A 15675-nucleotide genomic window follows, 5' to 3' on the forward strand; every position below is an offset into this window, starting at 1 on the left:
AGGGCGCCATAGCCACTATTCAGAGACTACTAGAGGACATGGACCTTAGGCCGTCGTCGGCCACCAGCTGTTCACACTCTCCATGTCGACCGAACACGGCTTTGGAGTCTTCGCACAGAGCAGACTCTGACTTCAAGCCAAACTCACTAGAGATATCGTCGAATACCATGGGACTGCGCCACCGAGTATACCTCGCCAAAGATCGCACCGAGAGATTAATGGGACCAACCTCGCTGAGAGCCTTGGCCCTTGATGTTAAGGAGAACGTTCTCGACGGACTACGCAATGACGTGTCCAGGACACTCGAGGCTATCTCTGCGTCGAGGAAATTGGTCCAGCTCATGGACTCTTGGGATCAGCCAACGAAACTCTTAGCCGACGGCCAGCCAGTCAAACCGCCCCAGTCTATTCTGGAGGCCATGATGAGTTGCTACTTTGAGTCTTTCAACCCAATACTCCCGCTATGGACTCGCGAAGGGTTTAATAAGCTCGCTTCCTCGTGTGAAGCTCAGCAACACCCTGGGCTGAAACGGGTCTACGCTGTCAGTGCCAGCAACATGATTCTCCTGACATTGACCACCAAATCGCTCCAGGCAGAGTCTGAGAGACGCTCACGCTCGCGTTCTCCAAATTGTAATGCTTCATCGCCCATGGAAGGTGATTTCTCAAGAACGTTCGTGACGAATGCTCGGCGCGCCATTAATAACCTCGAGCTACTGGTTCATCCGCGCATCGAAAATATTCAAGCACTTTTGTCTTTGGTTTTTTAAACCGAGAGCTGCATCATGATCGGACTGGCTAACGGGACCCTGCAGTGTCGAGTTGCGCAGCTGCATCTAACGGATGATATGGTGCGACTCACGTTTAGCTTGGCTGTTTACTTGGCGCGGTCCATCGGACTAGATCACTCAAAGCCCCCGGAACAGCAGCCTGGCTCCGAGTTGGGAGCAGAAAAGAGGAATATCCTCCATTGCCTGAGTGTATTGGAGAGAACCACTTGCTGGACCACCGGATCCCATCCTTGTCAGTCACCGGCTGAGTCTTTAATAATAGGGACTGCCCCAGCCATGGGCTTGATGACAGCTAATTCAGGGGCTACCGGGTGTCATGGGTTAGAGCTGTCCAGGATCGAAGAAAAAGTCTTTAGCCTTCTATACTCACGCGATCCTCGAACAAAAGATGTCCGCACATTCCAGCGCGGTGTCAGCACCATCAGACAAGAGCTCGAGAGGTGGCGCGGGCAACAACGCATCGATTCTGGAGGAGTTCAGGAGCGAGGCAAGTCAATTGGGGATGCGGATAGCACAAAACTCGCACGAGCCATTTCGTTCCACTATATAAGCATCTTGGCAGCCATGCCGACTGCCTGCGACTATGTGGATCAGGACAGCATCACCAACCAGTCCCGAGCCTGCCTAGGGCTCCTGGCTCGGTATGCCTCAAACGCAACTGGGCCGGAGAGATACACAGTTCTGTTGTGGTAGGATATAAACCATTTCTATGATAGAGGACCCTGAGATTGAGAGACGTATCGGCTAATCAGTGGAATTTGACCCCCACAGGTTGCTTACGTCTTACCCACCAGTAGCCTTCCTCCAGCTCTTCCGCCATATCGTAACCAGAGAGGGCATTGCTGAGGCGGAAGACTTGCATCTACTACAGTCATTCTTGAAATTGGTCGCCGCAGCATCAGACATGTCCGCGCCAGAATCGTACCTCGCGAGACTCCATTGTTTCGTCAAACTCTTGACTGACTTTGCCGTTTCGCTTGCTCGGGGGGACTCAGAGGCACGTACAGTCAGTATGCAGGACCAATGGTACGAGAGTACGTGTGAGTGAGGTGTTGCCACGATGCTTGAATATTGTCTAATGGTATGTAGGGGAGCAAATTGATGCAGTTAATGTGCCTGGTGATGCGGGTGGCATGGCCAGCACAACAATTGGCTCGTTGGACACCATACATCAGTGCCATCTCGGGGAAATCTACGCGGACTCGAAGCTCTCTAACGTACCAGATGCTGGCGGCGACTTGTTTGTGGATGTGAGCCAACTGGAGAGCAGAGTGAACCACGGGGACCTCTTTGGCTCGGACTTGTTCTAGACGAAGATCTTTCTGCAATACAATTCTATAGAGCTAAACCCATTCAAGTGGACCGCTTAATACTATCATTGTCAGTTTTGGACCGTCTTCAACCGCAACCGCAGACCCTTGGCAGGCTTTATCGTTATGGCACCAGCAGGCACCACCTCCGCCTCATCCATGTCCAGTGTCCAGGAGAAGCGGAGCGCCATGGCCGCCAGCAGGCACCTCAGCTCGGCCTTTGCAAAGTTCTGCCCGATGCAGCTCCGGGGACCGTGCAAGAAGGTCATGAAGTCGTAGTTGCTACTGGCCTTGTCTGACTGGCCGTTCTCGATCCAGCGCTCTGGCTTGAATGTTTCGGCGCTGGCTCCCCAGACGTGCTTGGATCTGTTTATTACCCAAGGGGAGACGAGGATCTCCGTGCCCTGGGGGATGTACTGCTCTCCGAGACGGGTGTCGCGAATGGCCACGCGAATGGTGACTGGGACGCTGGGATACAGGCGCAGGGTTTCATTGAGGACGGCATTTAAGAATGGTAGGCGCTCCAAGATGCTACCAATATCGGCGTTGTCGGGACCTAGCTGTGCTCCTGCCAAAGCAGCTTGAATCTCTCGTCGAAGGGTTTCTTGTCGCGCTTGATCAACAGCCAGCAGATAGCACGACCAAGTCAGTGCCGGCGCAGTTGTGTCGTGTCTATCAAGTGAATGAAACAGTTAGCCAACGTGTTTGATACGATGGGACGGGTGATATGGACCAGTGTCGATGTAAACAAACTGAACGTACCCTGCTGCCAAGAACGTCAACAGTTGATCAGACTGCTCTTCAACAGAGAAATTGTCAGTCTGGATCAGCACCGACAAGATGTCAAAGTTGTCCTGCTCCTGCTTCCGAATACCCTCCATCTTAGACTCAATCAGCTGCTTGCACGTCGCCCGCAGAGACGTCGTCCTCGACCTGAACAGGTCGTTCATCTTCCACGGCAGCATTCGCACCATGGGGAACGAGAACCACGCCGCCAGCAGGATGTACAGGATCTTCTCAACGCTCGGCTCAAAGATGGCCTCGTAGTCGTCCGCGATCTGGTCATGTCCGTTTTGGAGCACGTTGAAGTCGCGGCCCAGACCGGCGATGCCGATGATGTCGAGGGTGACCTTGTTGGCCCAGTCGGCCATGTCTGTTGTGATTTCGGGATTCCCGCCATGCAATCCGGCGGCCGATTCGATTTCATCTGTGCATAGGAGAGCCTTCTTCCACATCATTGGGTATAGATCTTTGATGTGGCGGAATCCGAACGCAGGCAGGGTGTTTTTACGGAGAAACTTGTGTTGGTCTCCCTCAACGACGACGAGCCCGTTTCCCAGATCTCGCGGAGGAAGTTGCGGGTGTTCTCAGCCTTTGTGAAGTCATATGATCGATGCACCAGTAGATCTGCCAGTAGAGACGGGGCCGTCACCAGCAGGCGAGTAGTTGTGAGTTCTCGGACGGCCAAAATGCCATTGTTCGGAGTGTCGTAAAACAGGTCGGAGAGAGCTTCCCCTTGCGTCTTTGTGAATCGCCGGTAAATTATTCGGGCCCGCCACCACTGCAACGTATTCAGGAATGAGCGTCATGGGTGGTGTGGTAGTGGCCACCTACCTTTGGTCGAGGGATATGCCGCAGTGGGCTGATGAACGAGGGATATACCACGTCGAAATACGCAAATAGGATCACATAGTTCAGCGCAAAAACCGCCAATATTGTTGCGACTGTACTCGAGACGTTGCATGGCTGCCACTGCAGCTTTGGGAATGGCCCGCCTGGATAGAGGTTAGTGATGGCGTACGCCTCGAGACCGGAAGGCCGCGGTGCCCAGGAGGCTCAAGATAGAAGAACCCATGATGCAACGAAATATAGACCCTTTGCAGAGAGCTCTCATGGAAGGTGGACTAATGAGAAACAGCAGACGTTTTAGTTACCTACAGAACCTACCTTCGCGGAGTAGCCGCCACCAGCCGACAGAAAGCAGGTCCGGATTCCGGAACCCGCACTGCTATAGTCCCCGACACACGGGTTCCGTGTCACGGAAACCTAGAACAGGCAGGAAAGTCGGGAAAATGTCAAATTCGGCAATTCAAATACATCTCAATTGTCAAGGCCGGTATATAAAAGCGCTTTTACTCCTGTTAAGCCCTCGCGGCGGCATTAAGAGCTCCTCTGCGAACACAACCCGGCAACACTCGAACTCTGGGATCACCCAGCCCTACATATAAAGCAAAATGGCTGCTTCCATGCTGTCTCACTGGCTGCAGACTCAGAAACAGAGTCAGTCCAGCGCAGATCGGGCAGCTTCCTCCGTCTTTTACCGCAACCTCGAGGACGTCCTCAACAGCCGCCGCGCAAAGCAGAGCCTCTACACCTTTCGCAAGCGTGGCGGGGAGATTGACTTCTCCTCCAACGACTTCCTTTCCCTCGCTACCACGGGAGAGCTGCGGAACGCCCTGTTCGAGGAGCTCGCTCAGCACCCCGACTTCGAGATTGGGAGCAAAGGCCCTCGCCTGTTTGACGGGAACAACGACTACATCGAGCAGGTGGAGAGGGAGATTGCCGAGTTCCATGGCGCCGAGTCGGCCATTATCGTCAACTCTGGGTTCGAAGGCAATGTGGCCATCTTCGAGGCCATTCCAAGGCAGGGAGACGCCATTGTCTACGACGCGTTGGTGCACGCGAGTACCCACGTTGGCATGGCCAAGGCCAAGGCAGAGCTGCGACTCCCCTTCCGCCACAACGACCTAGAGTCGTTCAGGAACACGCTCACGGTAGTCCGTGATTCTCAGCAGCTCATCCGGGACGGCGAGCGGTGCGTTCTCATTGCCGTCGAGTCCATCTACAGCATGGACGGCGACGTCGCGCCGCTGGTCGAGCTCATCCAGATCGCCAAGGAGCTCTTCCCTGTCGGAAACGCACAGTTCATCGTCGACGAGGCGCATGCGACGGGCATTTTGGGCCCCAAGGGCGAGGGGCTGGTTACCCAGCTTGGTCTGGAGAAGGAGATTGCGGTGCGCATGTACACGTTTGGAAAGACGATGGCTTCCACCGGCGGTAGGTTCCTCTATACTCACCTTTGGACGGGCATTAGAGCTAACAATTGTTGACAGCCGCGATTTTGGGAAGCGAGACCATCAAGCTGATGCTGATCAACAATGCGCGGTCTCTCATCTTCACCACCGCCCCGTCATTTGTGACGCTGGCCACGATTCGTGCCTCATACAAGCTCATTGCATCCGAGAATGCCAGCGAGGTTCGTTGCATGCTCTTCCACGCAGCTCATCTTTTGCCGTAGCCTGCTGACAGTGCGCCGTGTAGTCTCGATCCCACATCCAGAACCTCGTAACGCACTTCTTCAAGCTCATCACGGCGGACCCTGCCATACAGCAAGCCCTGGCGACAGGCATCATCAGGCTGCCGGTCTACAACGGGTGGGAGTCGCGCCCGTTCCAGACGCAGATCTGCCCTGTCGTAACTCGGGCTAACACTAGGTACAACTTCTTCCTCATCTTCCACCTGCAGCTAGCCAAGTTCTGCGCGTTCCCCATCGACTTCCCCGTAGTGCCCAAGGGCCAAAGCCGCGTCAGGCTGTGCTTTCACGCCACCAATACCATGGCCGAGGTGGACGGGCTGGTGCGCGCCATGTCGACGTGGTCGCAGGAGATGCTGGATATTGAGAGCGGGAAGTCAAAGATGCCGGTGCCGAGCGCGACGGCCAAGGTCTACGCATTCATGGCAATGGAGGGCGAAAATGGCGCCAACGGTACAAACGGTGTCAACTGCCACAATGGCACCAAGGGTACTAGTGGAACCAAGGGTGTCAAGGGTGTTAACAACCATGACGGCCATAATGACACTAATGGTCATGATGGAACCAACGGCACCAATGGCCGCAAGGTATCCGCGGATAGCAATGGCCATCCAATTTCAGATGAAGTACAGGTTGTAGCGGACCAACGCGGGATCACGACAGCGTTACACTAAAGAGTACACACGTGGTATGTATATGAAGGAAAACACTCGGCAGTCTCAGGGTGAAACTCAACTCTCTACTGTCCCTCAAATAGTTTCCCCAAATATCATTCACGTTTAACACTTCCGTTATAAAATTACCCCAAGATAGAGTCCTCCCAGGATACTAGCTGCGGTAGAAGGAGTGTCCTATAATTAGCGAACCGCTCGCTGCATTTATGCAGTGGTATGAGCCACGGCTCACCAAAAAACCTTCATATTATCATGCTATTCACATTTTCCTCACAAATCTCTAAGTCTATCCATTCAATGAGGAAAACGAGGATGAGCACGTGATGGAGAAGAGATTTATTGGGACCTGCTGTCCTGACATGATGACCATGCTGGGCGCGACAGCCGGGTTCCGTGTCCCCGACCAGGCCTACAACGCGGAGCAGCCGCTGCCACAAGCCAGTTCTAGTTCTTTCACTCAATTTGTAGACATTATAAGCCATCTATCGACAGAACACAACGTGTGCGCCAACAGCAAGTACAGAGATGTTGGCCATTACGCCTGCGCAGTGGGCAGCGCTCACCCCCGCCTTGAGTTACATCATTTCCACTATCATCTTCGAGGCGCTAGACGCGCTCGGCATCTTGGCAAAGTACCGCATTCTGCCCATCGAAAGCGAATCTAAGGCGAACAGAGTTTCACGGAGCGTCGTCCTGCAGCACGTCGTGATATACCACATCGTTTTAACGGCTGGGGCTTTGGCCTTTGCTGAACTGTTGCCTCCCCGGTTGAGTGTGAGGGCTGCCTCGGCTCACGCTTATTCTGGCAGTCATTGTTTGCATCACTCATCAAAGGGAGCGATGCGACAACCTTGACACTCTCTTGGGCGGCTAGATTGACCTGGCTCGCGGGCCGGCAGTTCCTGGCCCTGGCCATCACGGACACATGGGTATTTTGGTGGCATTACCTCACGCACAAGAATACCTGGCTGTACCGTAAGTGGCGTCTAGGCCTTCGAGGTTTTAGGGTTATTATCGTATGTACTAATCATTAATTGACAATTGATTCAGGAAACATCCATGCGGTCCACCACCGACTGTACGTGCCGTTCTCGTACGGCGCGCTGTACAACCACTGGGCAGACAGCCTATTTGGCGACAACATCGCGGGGCTCCTCGGTATTTCACTGACCAACATGACGGCCGCCGAGCAGACCTTCTTCCTCGCCTTGGCGACGTTTAAAATTGTCGAGGATCACGCTGCCTACCAATTGCCATGGAGTCCCTTCACGATCCTCGGGCGTTTCACGGGTTGTTCGCCCACCTATCACAACATCCACCACCAGAGTTGGGGTATCAAGGTGAGCTGGGCGCTCGTGTCCTGGGATATCCTTAGCGGTGCTGACGTGCAGGTGTAGACGAACTATTCCCCATACTTTACCTGGTGGGATCGTATCATGGGCACGACCTATAAAGGTGAACGGGCCCTGCAGGGCCCGAACATATCGAGCGGCGCAGTGCCACGCAAGAGCGAACACCGGAGCGAGGCAGATTTAGCTACTGGTGTAGAGAGGTCTAATGGTACCACTAAGACCAGAGGGCGAGCTTGACTATGTCTCTTATACATCATCTAGGTTTAGAATAATCAATCCAAATCCAACCCCAACCTCTAGGATGGTAATCAGATTGACGATCTATGGCGTCTCAAACTGCTGTCTACCCAACTCCTCCTTCTGAATACTCAACTCCTCAGTAAACAGCGAAGTCAAACAGCCCAGCATACCAAAGCCCGCCATGGCGTAGAATATGACCCGAAAAGCCGACAAATAGGCATGCACCACAGGGACTATGGGCACCTGGGACGGGTCCAGCGTCCTCAACTGCGGTATAAACCTAATGGCCTCGTTGGCATCCCGCAGTACGACTAACGAATCCGGCAGGGCAACGGCGGCAATCTTGCGCTGGAACACGCTACTGAATATCGTAGAGCTGACAGCCAACCCGATGAGGCCGCCAAGAAGGCGGGAGAACATCAGGAGCCCGATTGCTAACCCGGTATCATCAACGTGCGGAACGCTTGCCTGCAGAGGAAGATGAAGGACCCGGAGAAGTGCTCCTATTCCCCCGCCGCAGATGACAGGAACACCGTAAGCCATGCCCGCACCGGAGGAATCGCTCATGACGGCGAGAAGACCAGCCCCCACTGTGATGAGAACCCAGGACAACCAGACGACCCAGCGATACGAGCGCATAAGGCCGACCGCCGTCACCGAGAACCCGGCAGTGAGAACGCTGGCAATGCTCGTCGGAAGCAACGTCAGGGCGGATTGGACGAGGGTCTTGCGCAGGGCAGCCTGGTAGAAGAAGGGCAGATACTGCATGAGGCTGAACAGCATCATGCCATGCAGAAAGGCCCCTAGGAGAGTCGCCGACGCGGTCCTGCCAAAGAGGCGATGCGGCATTATGGGCATTTCGGGCCTCGCCTCGTAGAAGGCAAAGGCGCCGAGGAGCAAGACGCCAATGAGCAGAGGGAGAATCGTCCGCCATGAGCTCCACATGTATAGCGTGCCTGCCCAACTTAGAGGCAGCACGAAAGTTATGCAGCCAATGGAAAAGAGCAGCATGCCGGTCCAATCGAGCTGTCGTGTCTTTTCTAACAGTGACGATTCAAGACGCCTTAGGTGAAGGAAAAAGAGGACGAGGGGGTAACCAACACCGAGAAAAGGTAGGTTTACCCACCCAATCCATCTCCAGCTCACGTATTGGCTAAAAATGGCACCAACAGATGGGCCCAGGATGCTTCCCGCAGCAGTAGGTATAGCCATAATGCCCAAGTAAACCGCACAATCCTTCAACGTGGTCATATCGGCGACAATAATCTCGCCGAGGACATCCAATCCGCCGCCACCAAAGCCTTGGAGTACTCTGCCAGCGATGATGCCCGCCATGCTGTGGGCGAGCGCGAAAACGACAGACCCCACGGCGAAGAAGACAAAGGCCACTTGGAGCAGAGGCTTGCGGCCGTAAATGTCTGAGAGACTCGTGTAGAGAGGCTGCGTGATGACGACCGCCAGTAGGAAGGAGATGCCGGCCCAAAAGGACTGCAGGGTCGTGCCGTGAAGCTGGTCAGCAATAGACTAGTCGAGCAGGGGGTCAGTATCAGTCTAAACGAATGGCGATTGAAAGTTCGTGGCGAAGTCTTACCGGGATAGCGACGGCGAGAGAGGTGGCATCGAGGGAAAAGACAAAGACGATGATGTTGATGGCGAAGAAAGCGAGATAGAAGGCCAGGGGTTTCTTAGTCTTACTCTTTGGTTGCTCGACACCCGAAGACTCAATTATTGCCTGCCCTTCCTGCTTGGGACCGGCAGCAGTATCATCCAGCGATTCGAACGGGGAACTGGCGTCCTTGACGCGTACATTCTGCTCGCGTCCCGGCTTTTTTTGGGCCATTGTAGCCATTGTTCAACAGTGATCCAAGACAGAGGAGACCGGAGAGGGGCGAGCAGTATTCTCCCGTCCGCAGATTTCTCTCCTGTCACTTGGTTCTTGAAACAAGCAGGTTGCGCATGTGTGTGAGAGTTACAGCGGACCAATGCCCACAGTCTGGACTCTGGCTCGGTTTGCTGGTATGGCCCGCCCAACAACACGGGTTCCGTGCTCCGAAATGACGGGGCCGGGGGCCGGGGGCCGCGCCCAGCGGCAGCAACGGCCTTGCAGCGAGCGTATACACGATCCTAGTGAAACTTGCAGACAAAAAGCAACCAATAAGGTGAAATCAATTGACTAGCTCGGCAAAAGATGAGCCTGCGATGACAGTATAGTGGCCGGCCGAGCGGCGGTGCTGTCAATTGCGGAAGTCGCCAACATAGGCGTCTTTTTGACAGCACCGTGCAATGATAGAGGCCCTTGCACAATAATCACGCAGTTTCAAACCCATATTGATGGTGCAATGGGCTGGTTTGGCAAAAGCCATATGCCCGTCGACGGACTGGTGAGTTATCCTGCGTTAGAGCAGTGACTTCAACACTCTGTCTTCGTGCTGACTGTTGGGCCAGACCGTCCTCTTGACGGGAGCGTCTGAAGGTACGGGTCGTAGTGCAGCGTGCCAGCTCTCCGCCAAAGGCGCAAACATTTGCATCGTCGCCCGGAGCCTTGAGAAACTTGAGGATGCGCTGGTCGAGATCAAGGTGAGCGCAGATACCAACACGCCAGGGTTAAGATGAGAGAAACTGACAGCTGTACTTTGGCAGGCCGCAGCCAAGCATCCCAGCTCTCAACGCTTCTTCTATATATCCGCCGACGTCAGCGAGCCCAACTACGCGGCTGGAGTCGTCGCCTCGGTCGCGGCCTGGAACGGCGGACACCCGCCCGACATCGTGTGGTGCGTAGCCGGGCTCTCGACGCCGATGCTGTGGACCGACGAGGGCTCGCTCGAGGCCGCCCGGCGCAACATGGACGTCAACTACTTTGGCACGGCCGAGATGTCGCGGGCCATCCTGCGCGAGTGGTTTTCGCCAGAACAGAAAGGCGGCCGGAACAAGCAGCCCAAGCACTTCATCATGACGGCGTCCGTCCTGGGGCTCTTCGGCCTGGTGGGATATGCACCTTACACGCCGAGCAAGTGGGCGCTCCGGGGGCTCGCGGACACATTGGCTATGGAGGTGAAGCTCTACCTGGACAATCCAGTCAAGATCCACGTCGTGTGCCCGGCCACGATCACGACGGCCGGGTTCGAGGCCGAGAACCGCACCAAGCACGCCGTGTCGCTAGAGATGGAGGAGCATGATAAGCCGCAGACGGCGCAGGAGGTGGCGCGCAAGGCGATTCAAGGGCTGGAGGGCGGCCAGTACCTGGTGACAACGTCCTTCTTGGGGCACCTGATGCGCTGGGGAGCTGTTGGCGGCTCGCCGAGGAATAATTGGGTTGTTGACACAATCATGGGCTGGTTCATGCCAGTTGTGTATTTTTTCGTGCTAAGGGGGCTGAATGGCCAGGTCGAGGAGTGGGCGAAGAAGCACGGCAGTCCAGCTATGTAGGAGTGAGGTTTACACCCTCTCACTATAGTAATCTAGACAGATAAGCATATAACTGGTAGTAGTACTACTGTACTACAAATACAAGCGTCTTCATTTAAGAATACTTTAATGAGATAATATGTTAATCCAAAGACCATGAATAGCCGTTTTATTAAAAATGAGGACAGTATCAGCGTGCACTGATATGTCCTCTTAGCCGGGCTCGATAGGTATGAGGGGAAGCAGTTTATTTCGACCTAAACCAGAGCGTTAGGACAACATCCAACATACCGGGTTGTTTAGCAAATCATAGCTGGTGGAATTTGCAGCAGGCTAATCGTGATATCACCGTATATCTGCGCGTCCAGTTCCAGGCGGACCTTGGCGTGAAGGTCCAGTCTAATCTTGATCTTGAGCGAGCTGTCGTCGCCCTCCTTCGGCGACAGGCTGGGCAGCTTCATCTCGCCGGCATTGGCCAGAGCCTGGTCGGCGGCACCGTGATATCTCCAGTGTGCAGTCTACCGACCACTCCTCGTTTTGAGAGTTATCAGATATCGGATCAGATGACTTTGTTAGTTGCAAACCCAGTAGGATGATAGGATATATCTACTAATCGATATGATGAATAACAATAATATTTACATGATAGCGCCTCTTGCATAGAACCATGCCTTCGCAGCATCGATACCAACTATGGTGACCATGAGCATCCGAGCAAAGATATCTACATCATCTGGACGGGCCTCCTCTAGGGCTACCGTAAAATCGATATCTCGGATAACAAAATGCTCTTTCTCCGCCCATGCCACTGCGAAGTCAAACGCACTTTGAGAGTTCCATAGATGTGCTGACATGTACCAGGCATGCTTAAGCCCAAGCTTCCCATCACAGTGCACGGGAATATCTCCTTGTAGCACTTTAGATATCTGAATGAAATAGAAGGTGAGTAGGACGGTTCGTCGTGCCGACTCCTGCAAGATCCACCATTCCCAAAATTGAATGATCGGGTCCATCGCTATAGGAAGCAGGTCGTTAGACTCCGAAGATTCAGGAAAATATAGGTGATCAAAAAGTGCGACAACTGTAGATTCCAATGTTCCCCAAAGAGCACTGGCGGTTGCATGCGAGCGAATATCACCAGCAAATAATCGCATTATTTGATAGAGAATTAGAGCGTGTGTGCGAGCGAGAAGTTCCAAAAGGTCTGTCGGCTGTGGAGATGATAAAAGTTCTTGAACTCGTGCGTCAAATAATGACATTATAAGGGGGGTATTGGTTTCATTTTTGGACATGTATAAAGAGCAGCAAGCATAAGCATCTATAAATGAGGCTAGTTAGAATCGGAGAGGTGCTCATCGGGTGTCGTCTGGGAACAGACTTGCCTTGCATCACTCGTGGCATACACTTCTTATAGAGCTGTGGATGGCACCACGGGGTTTGATTTTCGAGGACCATCATGCTGGGTGCTTTCTTCATAATATCAATTGCAAATTGAAGACGCGAAGCGACGATTTCCGAGAGCGGCCTCAAGGGTTTTGTTTTCGGCATGACCAATTCCAAGTTTGCTGAGGCGGGTAGCTCCCAAGAAGACTTCATATGTATGTTGGCTGGTATACAGTTGGAGCAATTCAGATCAATAGGCACTGACTCCATGATGTCGGAGAAGTTCGGTTGAGAAAATATATAATCATAAGTAGTAATTGGGGGTGCCACAGCGAGATTTGGCCAAGGAGCTTCTGGAAAGCCCGTTAACGGTGGTATCTCGAGAGCAAATGCCCCATTGGCTGCTGGCTGCCTCCCTCGATAGATGCAGGACACCCCCCGTGCGGCGCATCGAGAGCAGGAGGGAAAGGCCAGATCACAACGTCGTTTCGCACACTTGCATGATTCACAGGCCTTCGATCGCGGCGGAGCTGCGGTGTTCCGCGCCATGATCATTTGTTGAAAAAGAGTTTCCACTTGCGAATGAACAGATGCAGAGAAAGAACAGGGCCAAGCTCGTCGAAGTGGGGTCTTTTTTCAGTCGTCAGCGGAGTTCCGCCACGCTAACGCTAGCTGGCCAATCGGCATGGACTGGGCGGTGGACGCTTTGACGGACAACCGCAGTGTACAACTAGACTAGACTGGAATCAACTTAAGAGTGCCAGAAAAGCATATAAGAAGATGGGAGACCTACCGTCGACTTTGGAACAAGGACTATCTACAGTCATTACTACTCATATTCAAAACTCCATCCTCGACTCGGATTCGAATACCATGTCTCCTCCCATCGTTTTTGTTTGTGGAGCCACAGGTAATCAAGGAGGCGCCCTCATTCAGCATGTCCTCGAACATGGAGTCAAAGTCCACGCCATTACCCGGGATCTCACCTCTCCCGCCGCTCTAAATCTGCAATCTCAAGGTGTCTCTCTCATGGAAGGCGATTTTGACAACCAAGAAAGCCTGAGAAAAAGCATGTCCGGCTGCACAACGCTTTTCCTGAATGCATCGCCCAACCTCAAAAGGCTCCCAGCGGAGGCCGAGCACGCCAAGCAAGTTCTTGCCATCGCTAAAGAAGTCAATATTCAGCATATCGTCTACACTAGTGCTCTTGGGACCAACAACCCTGAAGGGCTCAAGAACTGGGACCCCCGCAGCTTGATCGGTACAGCTGTTTTGGGGAAGCAAGTCATCGAGAAAGAAGTTCGAAATGGAGGGTTCCAAACTTGGACTATTCTGCGGCCCGGAAACTTCATGACCAATTTCTTGTACCCTTTTGTCTCCATGTACCAGGGTCTTGTCGACAAGGGAATATTTACGACTGCCTTCACACGGGAGACAATCCTGCCTATGGTCGACCCCAACGATATTGGCAAATTTGCTGCGGCGGTGGTGCTTGACCCTGTCAAGTTCAATCAGAAGGAAATCGAAATTGCATCTCAGATGATGGGGATCGAAGCAGTGATGAGTGATTTATCCCAAGCTGCGAGAAAGGACTTGCAGGTGATCTTTCTTTCAGAACAAGAAATTATGGAAAAAGTTCCACAAGATCTTTTCATTCATGGTCAGCTTATTATGCGCGATATGGCACAGTTTGTTGATATGGAGAAGGTGAAGGAGTGGAACATTGAGTTGGGCACTTTCCCGCAGTTCTTGCGGCGAGAGAAGGAACGCATCGAGAAAACTTATTCGTGAATGACCTCAATGGCTGTCACTTTTCATACAGGCCATCAAAGAATATGAGATGCTGATACCTGGGCATAAACATGTTCTTTTATAGTTGAAATTGTGATGCCGCAAATCTTGATCAATGTCTACTTTCTGTATCTAGTCTGGTTACCTGCAAGCCCTAACTATATCCATCGTATGTTAGGCTTGTAGGTAGGCTTAGTTACCTACCTGTGCATCACTTCCTGGAGCCTAGCATAACTAGTTACATGAGATTTTCATATAATAATCTGTACCCCATCGCTGCTTTGAATCTGCACGTTTCGTAAAAGTATTAAGTGCCCGGCGCTGCGAGCATTAATGCCCCCTGAGATACCCGAGACGGAAACTTCCGTTGTCATATCTGTATCATCACTTGTAGTCTGGATGCCCATTGCCAAATTCTTTAGCGAGATTTCTTTGCTCCTCTAACACGAAGACTTCGATAGATGGACATGGTAGCGCAACCAATCTGTTATACCATCAAATAATGCCATCCGGGTCGCTCAAACACTAAGTCAATTGGCAAAAGCTCAATCGCTGCGGTACCTGGCCACGTGTCTTAGTCAACCGCCAGACTGAAGTTGCCATCATTAGTGATGATGAAATAACGGGATTGAATGTAACAAATTCGAAAGAGCAACATTTGAATATTTTTCGGGGGATACGGGAATGCAGGTACTTAGCAGTTAACAGCTCTCTGTCCTGAATACATCTAAGAGAGCTGCTTGATACCTCAGGCCGCAGAGCTGAACATCTCTCATTCCTTCATATACCCATTTTGTAGATGAATTTGGGAGATTTAGCAAGCTTGGCTCCGGACACAGATGAATACATGTATCCATCATCGAGATGAGTCTAGCACTAGCGCCCCGCCACAGGAATGCCTCCCATGGTTGCGTTGAGGCCAAGCCAGTAGTGGATGCTGAATTTGTGGCTTGACTGGACGAAACATATAAGCTGCTCTCGTCGCTCTCATTTTCCTGGGGCTGTGAAATTTGGCCTGAGGCTTCTGCGGCTGATGCGCCCACGCCTATCCGAGCGATCTGCTGACGACTTTGCCTCCTGCCGTGAGCTTCAGTTACCGGGTGTCTTGGGCAATGATCCTATTCTTGGGATTGTCAGCTGTGGTCAGTGACACCGTTGCATGCGAACGGTGGGACCTTGAATATCAAGCCATAACGAGCCAAGAGACCTGAAATGTTTTAGTTGCTCCTACCAGTTAGAAACTAGGGGCTAAGAATCGGCTAATAATCAGCAAGTACCTCACAGCTGAGTGAGCTTGACTGGTCACTTGAGAACTTTTAACAGCATGCGACGGGTTGAGCCTCAGCCATCACGTTGCAGTAGTCGCAACATGAGTGTCCGGGTGGCCTCGGCGCCCGTGGGCGAAATCCAGTAAGC

At 52.8% G+C, this 15675-nt stretch overlaps 8 protein-coding genes across 8 annotated transcripts; 5 read left to right on the plus strand and 3 right to left on the minus strand.

Moving 5' to 3' along the window:
- Nucleotides 1-167: 167 nt before the first annotated feature.
- N7482_004523 (transcription factor sphG) lies at nucleotides 168-2101 on the plus strand (the record flags this gene model as incomplete). Its single annotated transcript, XM_056686648.1, has 5 exons — nucleotides 168-761; nucleotides 816-1023; nucleotides 1093-1432; nucleotides 1563-1825; nucleotides 1881-2101. 5 exons carry the CDS (start codon nucleotides 168-170, stop codon nucleotides 2099-2101), a joined length of 1626 nt encoding a protein of 541 aa, XP_056545390.1.
- A 71-nt stretch (nucleotides 2102-2172) lies between these two features.
- N7482_004524 (cytochrome P450) lies at nucleotides 2173-3956 on the minus strand (the record flags this gene model as incomplete). The annotated part of the gene is made up of 5 exons (XM_056686649.1): nucleotides 2173-2773; nucleotides 2864-3327; nucleotides 3393-3662; nucleotides 3716-3853; nucleotides 3903-3956. 5 exons carry the CDS (start codon nucleotides 3954-3956, stop codon nucleotides 2173-2175), a joined length of 1527 nt encoding a protein of 508 aa, XP_056545391.1.
- A 379-nt stretch (nucleotides 3957-4335) lies between these two features.
- Nucleotides 4336-6088, plus strand: N7482_004525 (aminoacyl transferase sphA; the record flags this gene model as incomplete). The annotated part of the gene is made up of 3 exons (XM_056686650.1): nucleotides 4336-5158; nucleotides 5215-5357; nucleotides 5423-6088. 3 exons carry the CDS (start codon nucleotides 4336-4338, stop codon nucleotides 6086-6088), a joined length of 1632 nt encoding a protein of 543 aa, XP_056545392.1.
- Nucleotides 6089-6613: 525 nt separating this feature from the next.
- N7482_004526 (sterol desaturase family protein) lies at nucleotides 6614-7485 on the plus strand (the record flags this gene model as incomplete). Its single annotated transcript, XM_056686651.1, has 3 exons — nucleotides 6614-6862; nucleotides 6988-7063; nucleotides 7139-7485. The coding sequence occupies 3 exons, from the start codon at nucleotides 6614-6616 to the stop codon at nucleotides 7483-7485; spliced, it is 672 nt and encodes a 223-aa protein (XP_056545393.1).
- A 276-nt stretch (nucleotides 7486-7761) lies between these two features.
- N7482_004527 (MFS-type transporter sphD) lies at nucleotides 7762-9529 on the minus strand (the record flags this gene model as incomplete). Its single annotated transcript, XM_056686652.1, has 2 exons — nucleotides 7762-9204; nucleotides 9272-9529. 2 exons carry the CDS (start codon nucleotides 9527-9529, stop codon nucleotides 7762-7764), a joined length of 1701 nt encoding a protein of 566 aa, XP_056545394.1.
- Nucleotides 9530-10019: 490 nt separating this feature from the next.
- Nucleotides 10020-11106, plus strand: N7482_004528 (SDR family oxidoreductase; the record flags this gene model as incomplete). The annotated part of the gene is made up of 3 exons (XM_056686653.1): nucleotides 10020-10061; nucleotides 10126-10257; nucleotides 10321-11106. The coding sequence occupies 3 exons, from the start codon at nucleotides 10020-10022 to the stop codon at nucleotides 11104-11106; spliced, it is 960 nt and encodes a 319-aa protein (XP_056545395.1).
- A 278-nt stretch (nucleotides 11107-11384) lies between these two features.
- On the minus strand, nucleotides 11385-12239 carry N7482_004529 (uncharacterized protein; the record flags this gene model as incomplete). The annotated part of the gene is made up of 2 exons (XM_056686654.1): nucleotides 11385-11589; nucleotides 11728-12239. The coding sequence occupies 2 exons, from the start codon at nucleotides 12237-12239 to the stop codon at nucleotides 11385-11387; spliced, it is 717 nt and encodes a 238-aa protein (XP_056545396.1).
- A 1102-nt stretch (nucleotides 12240-13341) lies between these two features.
- N7482_004530 (NmrA/HSCARG family protein) lies at nucleotides 13342-14259 on the plus strand (the record flags this gene model as incomplete). The annotated part of the gene is made up of 1 exon (XM_056686655.1): nucleotides 13342-14259. The coding sequence occupies one exon, from the start codon at nucleotides 13342-13344 to the stop codon at nucleotides 14257-14259; it is 918 nt and encodes a 305-aa protein (XP_056545397.1).
- Nucleotides 14260-15675: the final 1416 nt, after the last annotated feature.

Source organism: Penicillium canariense, assembly GCF_028826845.1.
Source record: "Penicillium canariense strain IBT 26290 chromosome Unknown utg000002l_segment0_segment0, whole genome shotgun sequence".
NCBI classification, from domain to species: domain Eukaryota; kingdom Fungi; phylum Ascomycota; class Eurotiomycetes; order Eurotiales; family Aspergillaceae; genus Penicillium; species Penicillium canariense.